At 37.0% G+C, this 26,038-nt stretch overlaps 1 protein-coding gene across 4 annotated transcripts in view; it reads left to right on the top strand.

Moving 5' to 3' along the window:
• Nucleotides 1-26,038, top strand: part of MACROD2 (mono-ADP ribosylhydrolase 2) — a 1,919,734-nt gene that overhangs the window by 1,339,106 nt on the left and 554,590 nt on the right. For all 4 annotated transcript variants that reach the window (XM_077872168.1, XM_077872167.1, XM_077872166.1 and 1 more), the window contains exon 7: nucleotides 13-43. In XM_077872168.1, coding sequence (XP_077728294.1) covers nucleotides 13-43 — 31 coding nt within the window. The remainder of the gene's footprint in view (nucleotides 1-12; nucleotides 44-26,038) is intronic.

The raw sequence follows: 26,038 nt of genomic DNA, 5'->3' as shown, positions 1-26,038 counted from the left end.
GTTTATTCACAGGCATTTCCCTGCATCTCAACCGGCATTTATGGTAAGTGATCTAGCTTTTGATAATATTTGTATTTCTTTATTTTTTTGTTAAAGACTAGGCTAACAGGAAAAATAAAAGGTTCTCTGATGGATACAGTTTGCTGTGTGTTAAAGAGACTCAAAAGGTGGGTCAAATCCCATGGACAAATCTCAAGAGGCCATTCAGATATTCTTTTGTGTTCTTGAATTTTGTGGTATTGGATACTGTCCACAATGATGTTATACACTGTGTCTTAATGTCTTTTGTTAAACAAAATATTTTGATTTCGTACGATTTGATCTTTAATAGGGTTTTCTTTAATAAAGTTAGATTTTTCTCTTAGATGAATTATAATGCATATAAAGCCTAGCAGTATCACTATTTTGTCGTGAATTACAAAATAATGGAAACATGAAAATGTATGCACGTGCATGTATCAGTATGCTTAATTTTAAAAATATCCAAAGTAGCTGTTAATAAAAACAAATAATCTTAATAAGCTGCAAATATATTTTTTAATGTTGATGGACTGTTTTAGATAATGACTCTTTCACCTAAGATGGAAGCAAAATATTTTCATAATCACTTGTTTTCACTAACCTAAAGCTTTTGATATATTTTTCCACCTACAATGCCATTTCCTTTTTCCCTCGGGCCATTAATAAATGTGTTTTACAATATTAAGGTAACATAGGGTTTAGTTGTCATTTTAGGGTTTTCTGATCAGGCAAAATAGATTCACACCCTTCTGAACTCAAACTTCTCACATGGAGGCTCTTAGCCAAAAAAAAAAAAAAAAAAAAAAATTTGTACAAATGTAAAGAAATAGTTTAAGTTCATTTCTATGAGGAAGATATACCTAAATTGATGTCAAAGGTAGATTTATTTCCTCTTAATATGGTATTTCTTTTGAAAGTCTTAGAATAAAATGGAAAAAACTGGCCTGAATCAAGTTAAATGGGGAAGGATTTGGTTACATCATTTAAGAATTTGAGGCATGACTTTTTCCTCTCCAGATTCCACCATAGCCCATGTTTATGGATATACAATGGATACTGGGCCTGAGAGGAATAAACTGAACCATCTGCATAATCTCCATCATGACCATTCTTTCTGCCTCACAGGTGCCCAGTTAGAAATCTTAAATATCTGCTTAAAGGAAACATTGAATGCAAAGTGAGTCCACATCTTAATTTCACCTTGTCTGGAGTCAAATCAGACTATCCTGAAGTAATGGCTCCCCTCTTGTGACTGTTCTCTCATGACAGTCTTTATTTTCCTTGACAACAAACAGGCAAACAAACACCTGCCTGCCTAAAACAATACTATACACTTCATTATTTTCTATGTTTATTATCTTTTCAGATTGCTGGTGGCTGTTTTGTTTCTGAGAATCTAGGACAATGTGCAAAAAACTTCAAGGGAATTTAATGTGTTACACTGAGAAAGGGGAAGGGGGCAGGAAGAGAAGAGAAGTAAAGGGCAATGACAAGGGACAGGAAAATGAGAGGATCAAGAGAGAATAGTAAGAACTAAAGAAAACCTAAAGTGGTTCATGACTGATTTTAATCCCTGAAAGACAAAGATTTCTGCTCAGAGAGAATAATATGGCTCAAGAAATATTAACTTGTTCAGTACTCCATTATGTTGGGTAGGAAGGAGATCTTGAGGGCTTTGGGGGAGGGCATTGACAGGGAGGCACAGCCACTGGCTTGGAGGGTTGCCACCAGGCAAGCTTCATCAGTTTTCACAATGTTACGTCAACACGGATAGTTTTCAAGTCCTGGCTCCTCATTTCTTTCCCCCTCTATTTTTTGAGTACATTTAAAAGTGAGGCTGATACCCACAAAGTCAGGTGCCATTTTGCCTTCTGTTATCCTCACTGGAGCTTGAGGCCTAGATCTATTTTTAGCTCCATGAGATTTTGTTTTAGTACCTTTCACATTTAGTTGATGGGCCACTTAGCATTTTGCAATTTGGAAATTATTTCCTAATGTCCCTTGTAAAGTCATCACTTTCCATTTCATCCTTGATTCTCTCCCAGTACCCATGATTATAGTCAGTCCTTTTCTTGCTCTTGTTCAGAGCCCCCTGCTCTGCCTCCTTCATTATCCAAATCAGTTTGACTTTTATCTCTATTTATTGGGATTTAAAATCATACTTTATTTGAGGAGATTGGTCCATAGATAGAAAAGTTTTAAAAAGGAAGCAAACAAAATTCTCAATACTTTGTAAGTTGTATGAGAATGGATTTAGAGTATTCAGTCCCTTGGTTCTAGCCTCCCCCTCCTTATTCTATATTCTGTCTTACTAGATTAATTTGTCTAAAACACCACTTGGTGCATGTTTCCCATCTGCACAGGAGCCTTTGATCATATTCCATTACTTGCAGCTTAATATTTACTCTTTTTGGACTGAACAATAGGTGCCTTATGTATCTCCCTAAACCAGTGTTTCCAAAATATATGAAAAGGGTGAGGAAATCTCCTCTTGAGGATGTGAATTGGTGTGCCAAGATATTTATATGTACCTTTGCATCCTCATTTTTTAAAAAAAGATTTTATTTATTTATTCAAAAGAGAAAGAGAGAGAGAGAGCATAAGCGGGGGGAGGGGCAGAGGGAGAAACAGACTCCCCCTTGAGCAGGGAGCCCTGTGTGGGGCTTCATTCCAGGACCCTAGGATCATGACCTGAGCTGAAGGCAGATGCTAAGACGGCAGCCACCCAGGTACCCCTTGCATCTTTAAAAGGATGATTTATTTTGCAGCATTTCCTAAAGTTTCTTGATCAATGTTAATTTTCTCAGCCCTCTCAGGATTAGTGTTTCCTTCCAGAATATAGTTTTAGAGATTTCTTGTTATGTATCTGCGATGGACACATCTTACATCACCCACAAATGAGTTGATAAATCTCAGAATTTGTTAGATACTTTGCCAGGTCCAGCCCTGTATGCCTTCCATAAAGCACATTTACACATGCTCATGCACTCATACACACACACACTCATACCCACACATGCACTGAAATCACATACACCATCACCACCACACCCCTGATATCCAAACAAAAACATACCACACGCTGATAAGTTGAATATTAATCTCTGAGTAGTCTTCCTTGAATATGTCAACTCTTAGTAGTCATTATATCTTTTGAAATCTTTCAGCATTGTAATCTGAACAATTAGCAACTGCCCCCTCATTTCTGGCCCATAGATTTTTGTTTACATATCCTGTGCTCACCACCAGATCTGTGCACAGCCAGAGCCTAGCATTGTATCTATAGGACAAGCTCAGCAAATAGTTGCTGTTTGATAACAGTGTTAATGATTGTAACCCAAAGTGTTGCCTAACTGAAGATACAAATCACAGAATTATTGATTGGCAAAATAACAGGTGGAGGAAGGCTTCTTAGTATTTTCTTAATGGACAAACATCTCTATTTTACAATAAAATAAAAAAAATATACTTCTAAAAAAGTATGCTCAACTAGAAATGGTATTTGTAGGTAAGGCAACATCATCTACCTTGATATGGTAAAATGAAAACTCAAGAATTTGTTCAGTCAGAGAGCCAAGCTGAACACAGCACTTAACTTCACTTAAGAAAGTGCCCCTTAAGAATATAAAAAATAGCAAAAGGGATTATAGGGGAAAGGAGAGAAAATGAGTGGGAAAAATCAGATAGGGAGACAGAACATGAGAGATTCCTAACTCTGGGAAATGAACAAGGGGTAGTGGAAGGGGAGGTGGGTGGGGGGACAGGGTGACTGGGTGACGGGCACTGAGGGGGACACTTGATGGGATAAGCACTGGGTGTTATACTATATGTTGGCAAATTGAACTCCAATAAAATGTATACAAAAATAAATAAATAAAAATAATAATAAAAAAAGAGAAACAAAATGGCCCTTGAGATGCCTGGGTGGCTCAGTGGGTTAAGCATCTGACTCTTGATCTCAGCTCAGGTCTTAATCTCAGGGTCTTGAATCCAAGCCCCTCATAGGGTTCCATGCTGTACATGGAGGCTACTTTAAAAAAATGAGAGAGAGAGAGAGAGAGAGGGCATGCCCCTTTGTTGTTTATTATGGCCCATGAGACGGTGGTCAGTCAGAGCAGTACAGATCAGCTCTGACAGCCCACCCTCACTTCTCCCGACATGCCCTCGTACCAGCCCACCCCCTGCTTGCTGTGATTTCTCAGACGGCTGTTTACTTTGGATTTACCTTCACTTTTAGATTTATGGTCCACAAAGCCGCTGTAACTTTTGTTCTATTAAAATTTTTTTTTCTATTAAAATTTTTGACTATGGTAGAGCTATCTTTTGAAGGGGTTTGGTTACTTAATTGCCAAAAATGATCTCATATCAGGGTAATTTCAACAGTAAGCATTCCCATTTCATGGAAACTCAGACATCATCCTCGCATTCAAAGTGTGTCTGGAGGATCTCATATACACCAGTGCTTCAGAGGTCTTTCAGCCAATGAGGAAGCCAGTTCCCTCCCAGCCTCTCCCCACTCCTCAGCCTTTTGAGGACAGACCCTCATGGCAGCAAAACCAGCTGCCTCCTGCAAGACACAGACTGAAGAATATCCACCATGCAATGCAACTGAATTTAAGGCAGGCACACAATAAGAACAAACTCTGCCCGCTTTTAAGTTCTCCTGGAATAGGAACCAGACTTTTCCACTCTGACTTTCAGCAACTGCTGTGACTGCTCTAACTTAATGCTTCCAGGATGATTCCAGAGAGCGCCAGACCGCCTGCTTACACTCAGGATGAAAAGCCACATTTGGTAAAATACCAAAGAAAGTCCTGTGTTACTTTTGGAAAAATAGATCCAGATGAGGCTTACAGGGGCTCTCAACTTCCAGATTCCTGTTAAAGATTTGAATTGGCTGCTAAACCAGTCTCAGAGGGACAGATTTGAACTTCCCTGATGGACATTTCAGATCTCATGCGTGCCTTCTGCCCTTTGAGCCTGACTTGGACACTTTGGTGCTAATAAGTTTAACAAAAGAGGCTAGACATGATACATGGCAATGGAATTTTTACTGAGAAGTGAACAGCAAAACTAATTTTAGTCTATTTTATGAGAGTCAATATAGTTAACAGAAATGAAGCCCAGGTGGAAAAGTATATCCCTTGAGTAACTGGGAAAATATTCTCTCTGGAGTTAAAGAAAAAACTTGAAGCTTGCTTTCCAGGTACGAAGTGGTGTTTTCAGAGAGGAACGAATTTCAGATGTTGAGTTATTGGCTGGAAATTTGTGAAAAAAAAATTTAAGTGCAGCGTAACTTAGCTAAAGCAGCTTTCATAATTATTCAGTATATTTCTGTTATCAGTGTGGAAGGCCTGTTTCTATCAAATCACCTTGCCTCCCTCTGCTTTCCTTGAAATGCTGCCAGGACACAGCTTTTCTAATTGAATTCCTCATCTGCATTCAAGTTTGCTCTTTTGCTTCTAACTGGTAAAATGAAGACCAGCCCAATGTTTCTTTAACCTTATATTTACTCAGCAAATATTTTTATCACTACCTCTGTCCAAATTCACAGACATGACTTGGAAAGAAACCAGGACATCATCCAATGGCAATGCTAGGGGCATGCCCTCCGTTAGCTTTAAATGCTGACAGATTTCAGAGGGTGTGACAACCATTGCTGGGCAATTCTCGGTTCGCTGGAAGAGTTATCTTATGTAATACACTTGGGAACCGGAGTAAATTTGACAAAAATGTGTGCCCCTGCCTTTCATTCCCCTGACAGCTCTCCCCTCCCTCTTACTTTCTTCTTTTCCTTTTGATATTTCCATTTGCTTTGAGAACTTCCTTTCAGGTGGTCTAATGATGACTCTTTTCTCCCTCATAAATTCCCTCTCTGACATCCTATGTTTTTTGTCCTAGTCGCAACATCCTATATGAAACCTTATTGTTCTTGGCAAGCCTTGAGTTAATTGCTGGCCCTCAAAGCAAAGCAACATTAGAACCAGTATAACTTACTTCCTTTGGGAATATGCAGTGCTGAGGCTAAACCCATCTCAATTATATCACATTTAAATATTATTTTATAAACTGATCCTAATGAAGCACTGGAGAAATAGCTTAACGGACAATGACATTCTAGCTATTAAAATATTTTTAACCCCTGAGTGCTTACCATTTGAATAGGCAGCTTTAGCAAATACACTCACACATGCACATTTGTTCATTGTGAAAATGCATTTTCACAAAATGTGAAACTCCCCTCTTGCTCTCTCAGAGTTACTTGGGTGTTTAATAACAAAAAGATACCAAACTAAGAGACTAAAAAGACTACTTTTGCTCTGGAAAATAGTTTCAAATTCCAGCAACAATGTATGCTAATTCAGCTTACATGAAAATGACAGTGAGACCCACAGGCAGTGAGACCCCAGGGGACCTGCCAAAGGAGGTGAAAATCCTGGAAACTTAGCTTTCTGGTACTGTGGGTGCAATGAACTACCAGTGTCCTTCTCCCTGGCGTTCTGTTCAAACTAAATGATTTGGGGACTTAATTAAGAGATAGTGTTTCAAAAAGTAATAAAGATTGCAACTTGGATACTGTTTCTGAGATGTGGCTGTCTCTCCTTACCATTGTAATGAGGTAAAAATTTGAGGACTAAAAGGTGCAAATGATTTCAAACCCACCCTTCCTCAGAGGCTGCCACTTATTGTTATGCTACATTAAAAAAACTTTTCTTATAAAACAAGTATTAAAACAGTAAGCCTTTTAAAGAAATGGGAAAGCCATTTCAGTACATTTCAGAGCCTAAGCACAGAGAAGTAACTCTGGGAGTATCTTGTAGCCCCACTGAAAAATAGGAGCACTATTAAGAAGTTGTCCCTAGGGAACTGTCTGAGGACATCTAAGAATTGACCACACTTTGTGTTCTATCAGGGAAATAATTTCCATGCTCTTTGCTTATCCTTCTCACTCAATCTTGAATGACATTCCTTTTCCTTGCCCCTTGTATATACTTATATCTGAAGGGTGAATTTGAATAAACAGAGCTCAGCTCTCTTTCTGAAGGACTTAGAAGATAATTCTGATGGTTCTTAGAAAAGTCAAGTATGCTTAGATCTTTTGGACAATGATTTTCATGTCAAAGCCTTTTTAGTCAATGATTATATTTTTAAAATGCATCTTGAAATGCATTTGGAAGAGACTATATTAGAGTAAAGCTAAGCTGCTGTAACAAAGGGACTCTAAAATAGAATGGCTTAGTGAATAGAGATGTTTATTTCTCTCTGTGCTAACAGTTCCAAAGTGAACATTCTGCTTGTGGGAGGATTTGTTCTACTCTGTCATTGAAGGAGCCAGAAATCTACCATGGTGTCAAATAGTTGCTCTGCCTACCTTAAGCCATTGTTCTCATGTATTTACCTGTCCTGGTCCCAGAAAAAGAAATGCATATGATGGGCTCACACTCTATCTTATGGTCCCTGTATGCAGAGAAGCACTTGTCATTTCCACTGGAGAGAATTTGGCCTCGTGAATATCTAGTGTGGAATCCACATTTCTGACTACAGTTCTGTTATGTGGAAAGGAGGAAACATTGAATTATGATGGATTCTAGATATCATTGCTCAGGAGGAAAAGTAAAGGAAATTAAATCAAACCAGTCACTCATAGGTAATTTAGTTTGGGGCAATGTCATTTACCCAGAATCAGTAAATATTTTTGAATACTGATAGTTTTAATTTTGCATGAATATTTGGTGATTTTGATAGCAGACACTTTATTAAAATGCCTTTATAATCCTAAAGCCTGAGAAATTTGAAAGTATGGAAATCTTAAGACTCAGAACTTATCATTAGTTGTTAGCTAGGATATTCAGACCTTGGGATCTGATCTCAATCATATTAACATTTTTTTTTGTACCAAAATTTGCAGATACATCAGTGGAAACTAAAATTAATATATTAAGAATGAATAAATAATTGTATCATTTATTACATTTGTAATTTTGGCCCATTTCCATAGAAATCCTTGGAGGAATCAATTACAATTTGTTTTATTTCCCTAAGGCTATAACCATTAAAAACATACCTGAGATCCTAAACAGATATAGATCAACATCCTGCATCCCAAGGAGCCTTAGGGAAATGTGACTGTAGGAAACAGTCTGATCATAATAGAGTAAAATATTACCAAGAGAGAAATGGGGAGAGAGAATGATGATATGAATGTGGATGTAAACCTCCTGAACAGTCAAAGAAAGTCTCCTTAGAATCTTTAGAACTGAAAAATTAGTTTTTTATACCTGTCTCTCATTTCAGCCATAGTCAGTAGGGAGAATTTGCCAGAAGTGATTGAAAATTGAACTGAAATTAACAAAAACAACATGAAATTACCTCATGCCTATAATTTGGTTACCTAAATTTATTTATCAATGTTCTCAATGAATCTAAGTTTACCTAAGTCCTTCCAGATCTTCTTTCTAAGCAACTACATTTTCAATAAAACATATTCCTCTTTACTTAAGACTTCTTTCCTTTGGAGCTTAGATTGGGAAACTGTTTTTTTTTTTTTTTCTTAAGGTTTTATTTATTTATTCATGAGAGACATAGAGAGAGACAGAGAGAGACAGAGGGAGAAGCAGGTTCCATGCTGGGAGCCTGATGTGGGACTTGATCCCAGGTCTCCAGGATCAGGTCCTGGGCTGAAGGCAGGTGCTAAACCGCTGAGCCACCCGGGCTGCCCGGGAAACTGGGTTTTAAGCCCTGTCAGACATACGGAAAAGTCAGACATACGGTAAGTCCTGGTAAGTTTTTAATTAACAAATACAAAATAAATAGGTCCTTAACAAAATGTAGGCAAATAAAATTTAAAAAGTATAAAAAAACAATTTTATACCATGATCAAGTAGGATTTATCCCAGTATGCAAGCTGGTTAAACTTTCCAAAAACAATTAATGTAACCCACCATATCACTAGACTAAGGAAGAAAAAATATATGATTATCAGTAGATGTAGAAAAATAATTTGACAAAGTCTAACACCAGTTAATGATAAAAACTCTTAGTAAACCAGTGAGGAACTTCCTCTACTTGGTAAGGAACACAAAAACCTATAGCTAACAGCATACTTAATGGTGAAAAACACAACTTTCCTACTAAAATCAATTACAAGACAAAGATGTCCCTTATCACTACTTTTTTTCAAAATCACAATGAAAGTACTTGCTAATGCAGTAAGGCACAAAGAAGAAATAAAAGGTATAGAGATTGGGAAGAAAGACAAAACTGTCTTTATTTGGAGATGACATGATCATTTGTAGAAAATCTGAAAGAATTTATTTAAAAAAAAGCCTCCTGGAACTAATAAGCAATTATAGCAAGGTTACAGGATAAAAAGCTCAATTTATATAAATAAATAACTGGAAAGATACTCCATGTTCATGGATAGGAAGACTCAAGATGTCAGTTCTTCCCAATTTCCTCTATAGATTCAGTATAATCCCAATCAAAATACTAGCAAGTTGTTTTTATGGATATTGACCAACTGATTCTAGAGTTTACATGGAGAGGCAAAATACCTATAAAATAGCTAACACTATGTTAAAGAACAAGAACAAGAACTGACACTACCTGATTTCAAATATACTATAAAGCTACTGTAGTTAAAATGAAAAAAAAAAAAAAGCTACTGTAGTTAAAAAAGAAAAAAAAAAGCTACTGTAGTTAAGACAGTGTATCTTGGTGAAATAATATATGAATAGATCAGTAGAACAGAATAGAGCCCAGAAATGGACCCACATAAATGTAGTCATCAACTTGTCTTTCATAAAGGAGTAAAAGCACTGCAATGGAGCAAAGGTAGTCTCTTCAACAAATGATGTTGGGACATCTAGACATCCACATGCAAAAAATGAATCTAGACAGAAACCTTATACCTTTCACAAAAAAAAAAAAAAAAAAACAACAACCCTCAAAATGGGTAATAGACATATGTAAAATGCAAAACTCTCAAATTCCTACAAGACACATTAGCAAAAACCTAGATGACCTTGAGTATGGTGATGCCTTTTTAGATACTATTCCAGTTTTTCTCAAACCTCTCCAAAGGCAATCTTTACTTCATGATTCTGGTGTCCTGCTCACCTTAGTGATGATGTAGGTTTGTTTGTTTGTTTGTTTGTTTGTTTTGTAACATGGTCTATATCACTATGTGTTATTAGTCTTACATATCACTGCATCAGAGGATCAAGGAATGATGGAGAATGGGGATGGGTATCAAAGTGGCCGTGTTCATGAGTTTCAGGGTCTTATAGATCAAGGTTCAAATTCGGAGTCTGTCTCTTATTTGTTGTATGTCCTCCGGCAAATTATTCTCCAGAATTTAATGACCTCAATTGTCACATAGGGATGCTAATGCCTCTAACACAGGGTTGTTGTAAGATTAAATTAGATAATGCATTAAAATGCTTATCATGATGTTAGACACATAAAGATGAACATTTAACGATTATCATTACTATTATTGTTAATAGTAATTTTGTTTTTGCCACTATTATTATCATTATTACTCTCCCACTGGAGTCTGAGTTCCTTGAGGGCCGAGGCTTTTGAATGTTTTATTCACTCCCATTTCCTAGATTTGAGAAGAGTTTTGACACTGTTGAGGAAGCAGTTTACTATTTGAAGGAGTCTTTACTCAGGCTCTGAATGACACCAATCGGCAGTCTCTTCTCTTTTATTTTTTCTTTTCTTAGATTTTATTTATTTATTCATGAGAGACACAGAGAGAGAGGCAGAGACATAGGCAGAGAGAGAAGCAGGCTCCATGAAGGGAGCCCAATGTGGGACTCAATCCCAGGACCCCAGGATCATGCCCTGGGCCCAAGGCAGATGCTCAACCATTGAGCTACCCAGGCATCCCAGCAGTCTTTTCTCCCATAAAATCCACCTCACTTGCTGCTGGATAACTTCTACTGCTTCTCTGAAAACTACCTGTCTCCTCTCAGCCACCTCTGTGTCCTGTGGTTGAGCCCTGTGAGTTAAGCCATCTAGAATTGAAGTCTGTTTTCAACATCATGCCATGCTTTCTATATAAATAACCCTTAGCCACAACCACTGTAGACTATTGTTTACAAAATAAAGTCAACTTGTTTCAGCAGTTCCAAATTTTCTACAGTTTATCTAAGCCCTAAGTGAAAACATTTTATTTTCTCTGTATATAAATATAAGTTTTCGACGATAATAGAGACAAAGTAATTGTAGTTAATTGTGGCCTCAAAAGTGAAGTCCCATGTTATAAGACAGCACATTATTTTTCTCTAGGAAATCTTGGGGAATAGATAACAATTACTCTGCCATTTGCCTTGAAGAGGGGAAAGTTTGCACTTTTTTTTTTTTTTTTGAAATTTCTAAGATCATAGGGACTAGAAGGCATTTTGGATATCATACTTGTCTTAGCTCATTTTTCTAGCTGGAAAAAAATGACACTCAGAGTTTTTGAATGACTTGTTTAGCCATATCCAGCTAGTTCACATAAGAACTGAGATCAGATGTCACCAGTAAGGCAGAGAAGCAAGGATAAGAGCTTGACAATCACGATATGAGATAACAGCCCAGGATGATCCACTCACTAACCTCTTCTTCAATTCCAAGCTTCATCATATGCTAGGTGAGAATAACATTAATATGTGCCTTCTGCTATTAGAAGATAAGAAAGGAGCTGAACTGAAGCTCTTCCAGAACTGAGTCCCAAACACTTATCCCAATAAAGGTCCTTACTCCCATGCTCTCTCTAAGTCCCTGTTCCCAACCCTGTCTCTTCTTCTACCCATACTTCTGCTAGCTATATCCTTTTTCTATGGACCCCACCAGGCCATTGGGTTCATCAATTTTGTGAAGATTGATTTTATATAGAAAATAAAAGATGTGCTAGACACTGGCACATCTGTCTCTCTTTGAATCATATCACTGCTTCTTTCACTTTACCATCAAAGACCCTTTTTTTAAAAAGATTTTATTTATTTATTCATGAGAAACACAGAGAGAGGCAGAGACAGAGGCAGAGGGAGAAATAGGCTCCATGCAGGGAGCCTGACGTGGGACTCGATCCGGGGACTCCAGGATCACGCCCTGAGCAGAAGGCAGACGCTCAACTGCTGAGCCACTCAGGTGTCCCAAAGACCCTTTAAAGATAAAGGTTAATATGTCTATGTCCTCCTGGTTCCCAGAGACAGCTTCTACAAGGGGGAAATTTTGTTTTTGTTGAAATCTCAAATTGTATTTCAAAGTATAAATATATATTGCAAATGCTTTACATTACTTACCTATTAAATAATTTTAAATAAAAAATAAATAAGTTTACATTACTTACCTCCAATAAATTCTCTTGTAAAATTAACCCTTAGGAAGGTGCCCATCTTGTGGTTTATTATGCCTTTGGCATACTGCCAATTCCCCAGTTTAAAAGCCAGACATTTGACCAGCCTTACAAATGTCAAGCCTTGCATATAATTACAAGAATCTGTGAAAGTGATCACCAGCAGCTCAGAGGTTCCAAGCTTCTGCAAATTCTGAATCCCTTAGCAAGCCAGAAAGATCTGCTGGCACTGCTGTGGGGAAAGGTTAGCATCCTAAATTATTGTCTCTCATTTTTTTTCAACTTTGCAAATATTTTATCTCCTCCTCCATAGTGACAAAGAAAAAAGAAGTATGCAGAGTTGCTGCTTTCCCATGTTATACATAGAAGAAAATGAGGACTCATCAGCTTTTTTTCATCTTTCATAAAACAATGAAAATATGCCTCCTTGCTGGATAAAAAAAGGGATATGCATCAGGGGATCTGGGAAATGTAAAAGCCTTGGCTCGAAATTCCTTTTTTTAGATCTCTGCACATGTTGAAGGCAGTATTGAGACTGAGGAGGTGTGTGTATGTGTGTGTGTGTGTGTGTGAAAGAGAGAGAGAGAGAGTGTGTGTGTGTGGTATCCTAGTTTTGCTTTTCTCCCAATGGAACTCATCCCAATGAGGAAGACATAAGGGGAGATGAGAAGTAGAAAATACAGTGAGTGTGAGGAGATGGTGAAGGAGAAGAGCAATAAGAAAAAATCTGATGTGAGTGGGGCTGGCAAGCTCATAGCAGGGCAGCCATTCCCAGGTAGGAAAAGATTGGTTCAAGGATAAACTGGGACATGCAGACCAATCTGTGCCTAGGAACATTCTTTGTGTGCCTCCTCTTTCCACTTAGTGTTTTTGGCTTCCAACCCTTTTACTACCAACTCCTTCCACTTTACACCTACTGTCTCACTTGATGCAATGCCCATCTCAGAAAGGGCCACAGTGTCAGAGCTGCTAAAAGCAACTAGCAAGTGGAAAGTTGGAGTTTCCTTAATTATTTTTCCAACCCAGTTATCCTCCAGCTTCAGGGCTACCTTGGTCACTTCTTCAGCCTCCATTGTACTTCCTACCACAGGCCTATCACAATCACCTTACATCTTCCTTTCCAAGAGAGAAGTCTAGTACTCAGTGGAGAATCCATGCTGAATAAACTGTTCTTGACCTTTTTTTTATACCAGGGTATTTTCTTGTCTCCAATGGCAGTGATCCTTAAGAAATTCCAGGAAACTGTGCTTAAAGAATTAGAAAAATAGTGTGAAAAAGTAAAACTGTTTTGCATTTGCAATAGAGTGAGATAGGAAAGAACCTAATGAGGCAGTAATTGATAAGTGATGACAGCTCTGTCCCTCATGTCATTCAAAGAAATCAAAGGAAGTTAATAGAGATTGATCTAGAATTAAATAAAGCCCAAGAATTTGTTTTATTTAAGGCCCAATAGTTTTTTAGACAATACAATAGGCCAAATGGACTTACATAAACAGAACATTTCATCCAACAGCAGCATAATACACATTTTCTCAAGTGTGCATGGAATATTTTCTAGAGTAGATCAATGAATTAAAGTATTCAAGAAAATATAAATTATATATCAAGTATCTTTTCACATCACAATGGATTTACTTAAAAGTCAAAAACAGAAGGAAAGCTGGACATTTCACAAATAAATGGAAATTAACACACTCATGAACAACCAGTGGATCAAAGATGAAAACAAAAAGGAAATAAAAGACTATCTTGAAACAAATGAAAATGGAAACACAGCATACCAAAACTTATGAGATGCAGCAAAAGCAAATCTAAAAGGGAAGATTTTTGGTGGCAGAACACATGCACCAAGGAAAAAGAAAGATCTCAAATAAACAACTTAACTTAAAACCTCATGGAACTAAAAAAACAACAAACTAAACAGAAAGTTACCAAAAGAAAGGAAATAATAAAGATTAAAGCAGAAATAAAGGAGAAAATAGGAAAACAACAGAAAATATTAACAAACCAAGAGTTCATTCTTTGAAAAGATAAAAACTGACAAACTTTTAACCTAGATTAACCAAGGAAAAAAGGGCTTAAATACATAAAATTATAAATGCAAGAAGAGACATCTAACATCATAGAAATTAAAAGGATCATAAGAGATTATTATGAACAAATAGATGCCAACAATTACAACATAGAAGAAATACATATATTTCTAGAAACAAAGAACCTACCAAGAACCATGAGGAAATCATAAAGAAATTACAAATCTGAACAGACCAATAATGAGTAAGGAGATTGGATCCATAATAAAAAACCTCCCAAGAAGGAGAAGCCCAGGACCATATGGTTTCACTGGTGAATTCTACCAAACGTTTAAAGAAGGATTAACTCCAATCCTTCTTAAATCTTCCAAAAAATTGGAGAGGAAGGAGTACTTCCAAAGTCATGTTACAAGACCAGTATTACCCAGATAACAAAGCCAGATGAGAATACTACAAGAAAAGAAAACTGCAGGCCAATATTCTGAATGTAGATGCAAACATTCTCAACAGAATTCTAGCAAACTGAATTCAAAATTATACTAAAAGGATTATACAACATGATCCAGTGGGATTCATCTCTGGGTGCAAGGATAGTTTAAAATGTGCAAATCAATAAATGCAATGCAGCACAAATATAGAAGAAATACTTTTAAAGAAACACAATAAAAACCCTCAACAAAGTGGATATAGAAGTAATGGAATGTACTTCAACATAGTAAAGACCATATATGCTAGCCCATAGCCAATGTCATACTTAATAATGAAAAGCTGAAAGCCTTTTCTCTAAGATCAGGAATAAGACAAGGATGACTACACTTGCCATTTTTATTCAGCATAATATTGAAAGTCTTAGCTAAAGAAACTAGGCAAAAAAATGAAATAAAAGGCATCCAAATTGGAAAGGAAGAAATAAAATTGTCACTATTTGCATATGACATGATATTATATATAGAAAACCCTTCAGACTATCAAAAACCTGTTAGAACTAATAAATGAATTTAGTAAAGTTGCAAGATACAAAACCAATATACAGAAATCTGTTGCATTTCTATACACTAATAATGAACTATTTAGAAAAAAATAAAGCAATCAATTTACAATTGAATCAAAAGGAATACAATACCTAGGAATAAATTTAACCAAGGAGGAGAAAGATATATATACTGAAAACTACCAGACATTAATGGAAGACATTAAAGAGACACAAGTAAATGGTGCACCACTATGGAAAACAATATGGAGTTTTCTCAAAAAATTAAAATAGAACTACCTTATGATTCAGCAATTCTATTTCTGGGTATATATCTGAAGGAAATGAAATCAGTGTTTCAAAGAGATACATATGGTCCCATGTTCATTGGAGAATTATTTATCATAGCCAAGACACAGAAACAACCTAAGTGTCCATTGGTGGATGAATGGATAAAGAAAATGTGAGATACACATATAATGGGATGGGATATACTTAATCAGATATTATTCAGCCATAAAAAAGGAAAATCCTTCTTTAAAAAAAAAGATTTTTATTTATTTATTCATTCATGAGAGACACAGAGAGAAAGAGAGGTAGAGAGAGAGAGGCAGAGAGAGAAGCAGGCTCCCCACAGGAAGCCTGACACAGGACTCGATCCCCAGACCTGGGGTCACGCCCTGAGCCAAAGGCAGACACTCAGCTGCTGAGCCACCCAAGTGTCCTAGGAAAATCCTTCTATTTGCAACAACATGGTTCAACATTGAGGACATTATGCTAAGTGAAATGCAACAAAAACAGAAAGACAAATACTGTATGTTCTCATTTATATGTGGAATCTAAAACAAAAAACAAAAAGCCAAACTCATAGAAACAAAAAACAGATTGATTTTTGCCAGGGAAGGAGAGCGGGGAATGGGAGAAATGGGTGCACATGGTCAAGGGTACAGATTTCCAGATATACTATTAGTAAGTTCTGGGAATATAGTATACAGCACGATGGCTATAGTCAACAGTACAATAGTATATATTTGAAAGTTGCTAAAAGTAGATTTTTAAAGTTTTCACAACATACCCAGAAAATTGTAACTTTGTGAGGTGATGAAGGTGTTAATTAACCTTATTTTGGTAATTATTTTGCAATATATACATATATAAAATCATTGTACATCTTAAACAATGTTATATGTCAGTTATCTCTCATTAAGCTGGAAAAAAAAATCCAAGAATTTTCATTAATAAGAAGCCATGGTCTCAATATTTTTCCAATTCCTAACCCCAGAGCCCTTTGTGTTTCTGCTCTGTTACCCTGTCTTCCTCTACCTCTTTTCCTTGGAATACCCTATTACAGGATCGGAACTTGCCATCAGTAATGTAGACTTACAGAATTTCCATTCCTATTGCTTGGGAAGTTAGAAGGCAGGAGAGTTCCTTGAAGTGGAGATGTATTTCTGGGAACTCAATCCAGAATTCTGAGCACATTGTCACAGGATAAAGACAAGCCTATCAACATGATCTTGGAGCCCTCGCTTGCCCTCATCTTGTGCCTGGCTTCTGGTTTTCTGCACCTAGCCCCACTGTCTGCCTTTCTGTCCTTCCTACTAGGCCTCTGTTCTGCTGTTTGTACCCTTGGCCTGGAGAGCCCTTACCCCTTCTTCAGCTGGTTAACCACCGCAAGCACTGTCTCTAGAGGATGGTCTCTCTCACCTTCCTGATCAGATCAAACCTTCTTATCACCAGCTCTCAAGGCACTCTGTGGCTCTCATTTACAACCTTCATTATAACTGCAGCTCACATTTATTGGGGTTATTATTTTATCATCGTTAGTGTCTAGTTTTGCTTACCCTGTTTCTTAGTTCCCAATACAGTGTCTGATGCAAGTCAGAGTCAGTAAATTCTTATTAAATGAATGTATGCATTTTCTTCTAATGCTATATGTTCTACCTTCATTATAAATTAAATCAGTTTTGCGCAAGTCCAGACAAGAGAAATACAATGTACAGTATTTTCTCATTGAATTTTGAATCATAAGTTCCAGATAATCAAATGAGAAATAACAGTTTTGGAACATGGGCAACATGTAGTTACAGTTCTTATATTTTGTTCTTGGGACTTTTTTTCTTCTTTTCTTAGAGTATACGCAATCAACTGTTTTTTTTTTTTTTTATTATAAAGAACAAGGCTTTTTTTTGTAAAGATTTTATTTATTTATTCATGAGTGACACACACAGATACACTTTTTTATTGTTATTATTTTTTAATTCCAGTATGGATAACATACAGTGTTATATAGTTTCAGATGTGAAATATAGTGATTCAACAATTCTATACATTACTCAGTGCTCATCGTAAGTGTACTCGTCACCTATTTCACCACCTCCCCTCTGCTAACTATCAGGTTGTTCTCTATAGCTAAGAGTCTGTTTTTTGGTTTGTCAATCTTTCTTTTTTTTTTTTTTTACTTTGTTTCTTTTATTTCTTAAATTCCACATTAAGAGTGAAGTCACGTGGTATTTGTCTTTCTCTGCCTGGCTTATTTTGCTTAGCATTATATTTTCTAGATCATCCATGTTGTTGCAAATGGCAAGATTTGATTCTTTGTTATGACTGAGTACCATTCCATTGTGTATGTGTATATATATGTAATATATATATATTATATATAATATTGCAAAACATACACACACACACACACACACACAACATCATCTTTATCCATTTATTCCATTTGTTTATCAGTGTATACTTGGCCTGATTCCAAAGTTTGTCTGTTGTAAATAACACTGTGTTTTTAATTTATATTTTTTATATTTTATATTTTTTATATTTTTTAAGATTTTATTTATTTATTCATGAGAGACACATAGAGAGAGAGAAAGGCAGAGACATAGGCAGAGAGAGAAGTGGGCTCCATAAAGGGAGCCCAATGTGGGACTTGATCCCAGGATCCCAGGATCACGCCCTGGGCCAAAGGCAAGGGCTCAACCACTGAGCCACTCAGGTGTCTCAAACTATTAAAGTAATATATGCACATGGTAGAAAATAATAAAACAGTATAAAGTGTCATAGAGCTTTTTTGGTCTCTTCCTACCTGCAATCCTTCCTACCAGTATCCTTCTTGAGAAGCAACCATTGCTGAGTTTCTTGTGTGTCTCTCAAGTTTTCTTCTGATGACCTAAGTCAAATTTGAAACACATGTACATATATATATTAAACCATTTATACATATATACACACACACGTACATATATATTACATATACATATGCATATTATATATACGATATACTACATATAGTGTGTTTATACACATATCATATAATGTATTTATAATGTGTTTATAGTATATATAGCATATATGTGTGTGTAATGTGTATATATGTATATACATATGCATATAATAAAGCCTTCATATACTTAAATCATGGAATGTGAAATAGTGTATATTTTACTATAAAAATATAAATCTTTCCTTATACCTATGTATGCATACTGGCTTGAAGGAAAACATGAACTATTTAAAAAAACAGAGTTGGGGGATATATGTAACTTTAAACAGGCATGTAATTAATCATTATCTATTTCTTTCACAAATGATCCCTATCGTTTTTATTTCTCTTGACCCAATAATTGCAAGGTAATACTTTTATTTACTTATTATTTATAGGATATATTTATAAGTATTTTAATGTTATATATGTGTATTTTTTATATGTGTATATATAATAGAAAATATATTATTTGTTATGTGCATGTGTTTTGTGTATGAATATGAGCGAAAGTGATATGTGTACAGTTTATATCTCAAACTCTAGGAAAGTTTTAGCATATTAAGATTTTAAAAATCTTTTTGCTATCAAATAATTATGTTCATCTTTTTCATCTATTCTTTTTAAGATAATGACAATGAGTTTTTTCACATTAAAACAAGACCTGTTTCACCTACTCCTGCCCCCACAAATAGAGTAAAACATTTAACATGAGAATAAATTAACAGTGCTATCCTTCAAGAGTTGTAGCTCAGGTATGTCTGAGGTGCAATGAGATTTCTTAGAATTATAAATATCAATGCCAGTTTGGCAGTGATTTTCTCCAAGTGCGTAATGTTATTGTGTCCATGTCATTCACCATCTGAAAGCAAATCTGATTATGAGACATACAGGGGTTGGCAGCTAAAGACAAATGCTTGTTTATTAATCCATTCCTTTGGAATATTGTTAAAATTACAAAAGGTCATCTCTTCTATGAGGAAACAAGTAACACAAGTTATTTTGTCATAGGTATCAATGTGAAATAGTTTATTGTCTTTTGGAAATAGGAGGAGAAAAAAGATGGCATGCCTAAATGTGTTTTCCATTCGCCCACAATTAGCATGTTCTAAGTATCTCAGAGGGCGTCAGAGATATAATTCCTTTTGGGCATTTTCAGCATAAAGTATGGAACAACTCTTTCACACCTTTCATTTGTGCTGCTAAGACTTAAATCAGAAGTACAAAGAATTTTAAATCAACAGAATGAAAAGCAAACCTCAGAGTGGCTTTGCCTCCCACGGTGCTTGCCAAGAGGGCCAGGACACACGTCTGCAAGTCTCTTCAAGGGTGGTAAATAAAAAAATGGGCCACCTTTGACCTCTTCCTCATCTTTAAAACACACTTGAGAATGATTCCTTTCCTCCCAGACTAACTCCAGTGTGTTCTGGGGCTGTCAGCCCTGCAGAAAGGCCCTCGTTTTGCCAAGCAGTCTGAGAAGACTAGCTGTAATTGGCAATCCATTTCTCCATTTCCATTGTACAGCCATCCCTGACAAATTAATCACAATCAAATGTTAGCTGCAGCAAGGGGCACCCTATGCAGCAGGGAAGAAAAATGAGGCCTCACACTGGTCTGACAGCCGAATCTTTCAACTCATCCCATTAGACTGAACAAGGGGACACTGCGGTTTGCCTGTCACTACGACCACCCATAAACAAACTGTTCGCTCTGCATCTCGGAGGCTGGCTAATGGAATCAGGGCTTCCTTAGGGCCTACCCGATACCTGACCAATCAGTGCTGCAGAGAAAGGAGCAGGGCTTCATCCTGCTGTGCAAGCAGCACTGGGCAGTGGCATATAAGATTGGTGAAGATAGCTTGGCCCAATGGAACCCTGAAGAGTAATGCTGTGTCTGACCATTTAGAAGTTGGTGGAAGCCTACTGTAGGCTCCAAATGAGAGTGCCTGTCTGTGCTTGCTGCTCGTCTCTGAGCTCTAGGTAGTAAGATATCTAGCCCTTTCTACTCATTGATTAGAACTCACTTATTGGGCCACTTTCTCTACTCCTAGTAGAGAAACTCCATGAAACTGAAAATATCTTTAAAAATACTCTTCACAAATATGCCCAGTCCTGATAATAAAGTTCATAAGTTTTACCCATAGGAAAGCTTCTTGGGCCCTTAGGGCCTAATCACTCTTTTTTTGTTTTTAAGATTTTATTTATTTATTCATGAGAAACACAGAGAGAGAGAGGCACAGAGACACAGGCAGAGGGAGAAGCAGGTTCCATGCAGGGAGCCTGATGTGGGACTCGATTCCAGGACTCTAGGATCATGCCCTGGGCCAAAGGCAGACACTCAACCGCTGAGCCACCCAGGTATCCCAGGCCTAATCACTCTTATTTTAGGCATGATTCTAATAAATGTTTCTCAGCCCATAGGAGATTACCAGATGGCAGGAAGATTCTAAGAGGTAGATGCTGACAATAAGAAGATGAAAAAAAAAAAAAAAAGAGCCAAGTTTGCTTCCCTGCTGTTGAGTACAGCAGAAGAGAAAATCATATTTTGAGACACTTCATCTTTGTAAAAGACAGCCAAGCTATGTCTCAGGATATCTGTGATGTTAGGTATCCATTGAAGTTAGAGTCTCTATTCTCTCATGTCTCCTCGAAAATGCTCAAGACGTGATTATTTAGCTGAATCAAATCAAACAAGAATCATAACTTTGTCTCTTTTCTAATCAAGTTTACCCATGCTTCTTATAACTGTGGGCAGTGGTATTCACGGCTGTGCATAGGCTTTCACAAAAATCAGGGTTGGGGTCTTATGGGTAGGTAGTGGAATGTTTTAATTCCTAGGAAAAAGTGATCATTTTCAGACTATAGAACTGTGTAGCATCGTCTATAAATTTTCCATTCCACCTCTCTCAGACTGAGTATAAATAAAGTATAATAAAAATGTTGCATTTAAAACTTTTCTCATCTCTAGTACTAACTCAGCAAGCCAGTTTCCCCCCTTATATATTTAGGACTAGAGATTCTACTTATTAACTAATAAAGTTAATTTAAAAAATGCAGGTTCTCTGAGAGCAAAGAATTTCTCAGCACTAGACTAAGGGACCAGTGACTTGTCCAAAGTCACATAGAAGCCAGACATGAACACAGTATCTAGGACATATGCTTTAATTTTTCCTCAGAGGGACATAATTTGACATTTTTATGATGATTACTGTTTTGTTTTGCAGGGCGAAAAAAAGTATGTATCTGAAAGTATGTACATGAATTGCTGTTTTCCCCTCACTCTCTCACTATCTGAGAAAGACATAATACTTTCCTAAACCCAATCCCAACAACCTAAAGATTCCAGTGCTCACTGAATCATGGAATCGTTATTTTAATCTCTCCTCTTACTCCCTTCCACCCTTCTCACCTCTTGTTCAAATAGAATTTTGCCAAGAAGTGCAACTAATTTAGCGATTCCTAACACTTGATTATTTTGGTTTATCCCTAAAAATACAAAAATACTTTTGTTTTTGTTTTTACAAAAATACTTTTATATCAGGTTGGATTTTTCAATTTAGTCAAAATGGTTATGCACTCAATGAATTATGATGTACCTTTAAGTCAATAATTGTATTGGTTACTATCTCTTGGAAACTTATAATTGTGCCTGATATATTATGTGCTATTTCCAACCCTCATGACGATCTTAACAGTTCAGTACAATTATCCCCCCCGTACAGCTGAGGGGAGGTTTGCTAACTAAGGAAAGAAGTGAGACAAAATCTCAGCTTGATTCTTCAGAGGTGCATTGGAAAGCAGTCCTTATTTCTCCATGTTAAAGAGTGGTAGTCAGGGAAACATTCTACTGTTATAAAAAAGTTCATGGTGTCTGATGCAGTATATACCATTGTGATCCTAATGCACATTCATCAGTTCTCAAGTCTCCAGCAAGCATTTGGTCTGAGAAATCCAAATTTCTCTTTTTCTGGGTCTATTCCAGCCTCTAGCTTTTTCATCAGCTGAGGGGCTCGAAGACAAAAGAATGGGAAATCCATATGCAACTGTGATGGTTGTGCTGAAATCTAGATATTAGACTGAAGCAATTGGTTATTCTGACCCATGGTATCTGCACAATCCCAGCTATATGCACCACATCATTACTCCACCTTGAAAAGGAATTGTCCTGGGGCACCTGGGTGGTTCAGGCAATTAAGCGTCTGCCTTCAGCTCAGTTACGAACCTGGAATCCTGGGATCCCTGTCCAGAGGGAAGTCTGCTTCTCTCTCTGCCCCTCACTCTGCTCACACTCTCTCATGCTCTCTCTCTCTCAAATAAATAAAAAAACTTTTTTTAAAAAAGAAAAGAGAATGAATTGTGGGTGTCTGGAGAAAGCTGAACAGTTGGGAAGGTGTGTCCTTAGCCAATTGCCAATAGAGGCTGTGAGCTTTAGGTGATGTTTTCAACTGACACACCGTTATGACCAAAGTTTTAAAATTATTTTTGTGTGCCTTAATTATCATATTTTGGTTCAGCTGTTCTTTAATAAGAACACAGCATTATTAGGTTAATAGCATTCTTATCTGTAGGCTGTAAGCATCCTGCCTTCACACTGCCTTCTCCCTCTGTCTTTCCCTAACAAATGCTGTCTCCTCCTCCTTTCACATGCATGTGTGCACACATGTGCAGATACACATTTATTATGCAACTGTTAGCCACAGGGATGCCACATTTTTCTAGATGTTTTAGATTAGGAAAATTGATGGGCTGATATGAAGATCTCTCTCTTTTTATTTATCTATGATTTTGTGTATTTGTATGCATATTAGGTATATTTGCATATATATACACAAGCACAGTCATATGTATACATACATATACATATGCATGTATATTTATCACATATATTCTTAAGATTTCCTTTTGTAATTCCATGAGAAGCAGCCCAACATTCCAGGCCAAGTTCCTTCAAAGAAATGCCTTGAACTGTGCAAGTGACCTGTCATGGAGAGGAACAGATTAATAACAGTGATAGTAGATAGTTATTGGCACTTACCTTGTGCCTTCTGCCTGCTAGTCTGTCACTTGCTTTATGTATAGCAATCCATTTAATGCCCAAGACAATCTGTGGCATAATCTCTGTTATTCTCTGTTATTGATGAGAAAACTCAGAACAGCTGAACACCTGGCTCAAGCTCATGCGGAGACCACCAGAGTCAGAATGGTAACTGGACTCAGGCATCCCAACCTCAGATTGCATTTGCCTAGCCAACAGCAAGAATTGCATCCTTATGAGGTTTAGAGGCTATCTTCTTGCGCATTTTCTGAGACCCTGGGCTTCCGGGCAGTAGAGAAATATTTCACCATTCAACAGTGGACCCATTTAATAGAAAACCGGTAGAATACTCATGGCTCCTTTCAAACTAGCAATGTCAGCCATGATGTAGATAATGAGTGTACATTTTGGTCCCACTTCTCTGGCATCAATTTAATAGAGATTACACTTCGTGGCAGCTTGTCCACTGATTTTGGAGACTGATTAATGAGTTGTCACTGTTTTATTAGGTATAGGTAATCAGGGGCAGGAATAAAAGTATCTTTAACATCTGAGCAACCCCAAACATTCAACAAGTGATGAATGAAACCATCAGGGCCCTTCAGATGTGTGATTTATATACATACCCTTGGGTGACTGCACTTACCATAAAATGTGTAAAGCAATCCTTATACAAAATACTGATGACTTTATATTTAAGAATTCTGCTTTTGAAATATCATATGGCTTTGAGCAAATAACTGTCAGGCCTGTCAAAATCTTTTCATAGAGGCAGGCTATGAAATTACAATTCTGAAATTTGATGTGTATTTTGAAGAATTAATTACTTAAGCTGTTACTGCAGATTTGCTTTTGTTATCAGTTTTCACTCGGTTTTAACCTCCCTGCTCAGTTTTCCTACATGGGTTACAACCTTCTAGAGGCTGACTGTCCTCTCATTTCAGCTCGCTTTTAAGACAAGAATTGATTGGCATTTTCACCAAACTGGCTCCTTTCATAAATCCGTAAACTAAAAAATGAGCTTTCTACTTTGTGAAATCTCTCTTTTATGAGCTTAATAGAGACCTAGATAAGCCTGAAGGATAGTTGACCTGACCTCGTCAGGTTTCTTGCAGCAGGATGTCTCTCCAAAAATATGCTTTTGGGTACTATGTGTATTAAGTGATAATTGTGGTGTCTGACAGCAATTGCTGAGACAACTAGAATCCTGGAACCAAATTCTGGCAATCATAGAAGTCTTTGGGCATCTGAAACAGAAAAGAATCTTCTTGAACTGTATGATCTAAGTCTCCTTACATTACCCATGTTCCAGCTCCTTCTAAAATGTGTCTCCAGTTTCTGTACTTCTGGATCTTTGCTTACATAATTCCTGCCCTTGAGAGTACCTTTCCCTAGACATTCTCTCTCTGGTGAAAATGCATTGGGATACCTCTTGAGCTGACTATCACGTCCAGAAATGTGCCTTTCTTTTGTATTCCCATTGTGGTTTTCTGTTTGAGGACACACAATTGACTGCTCTCATTGAATTCCATCACAATCAGTTATTTGTTGTTAGGAATCACATCCTGTAACTGAGAACAAACTCCGTGAGAGCAGGGTTATGGTCTTTGCATTAGTAGGTAAATTCAAGTTGACCTGACGGTCTTTAAGCAAGGCTACAGATTCTTACTGCCAAGTTTAGCTAACTTGCATGAATCCTAGAAGCAGCCCCAGAGGAAGGTCTGATATTGGTCTCTCCTTCCCCAATTATTCCCTTGTACAGTAGTTTGCAACCTTGGCTGCCTTTTGGAATCGCCTGAAAAGCTTTAAAAAAATACCAATACCTACAACCTGTGCCTAGAAATTCTGATGTAATTGGCTTTGTATGTGACCTGGGCATCAGGATTTGTTCAGTCTCTTGAGGGATTTTATTTTAATAAATATTTTATATATTTAAGAGAGAGAGAGAGAGAGAGAGAGAGAAATAGCAACAGAGAACACAAGCTGGGAGGAGAGGGAGAAACAAGCTCCCTGCTGAGCAGGGAACCTGATGTGGGTCTAGATCCCAGGACCCTAGAAACATGACCTATCCCGAAGGCAGATGCTTAGCCAACTGAGCCATACAAGCACTCCTATCTTGGGGGATTTTAATGTACATTCAAGGCTGAAATCCATAAGGCTGGTATAAGTGAAATCTCATTGTCTACGATAGACTTTAGAGTTTTATGTTTAGCTCTCAGATTTTATACTGTGCAACTGATATTATACCACTTCATTTTGTCTTGGACTTGGGCAGATAAGCTAGCATTTGCAAAGACTAAAACTGTAGAGGGAAAGGGAATTAATTTTTTCCTTTTCTTAAAAAAAATCTGACTTTTGGA

The sequence above is a fragment of the Canis aureus genome, chromosome 26 (genome assembly GCF_053574225.1).
Source record: "Canis aureus isolate CA01 chromosome 26, VMU_Caureus_v.1.0, whole genome shotgun sequence".
Lineage (NCBI taxonomy): Eukaryota > Metazoa > Chordata > Mammalia > Carnivora > Canidae > Canis > Canis aureus.
This window is presented reverse-complemented; position numbering and strand designations above follow the sequence as displayed.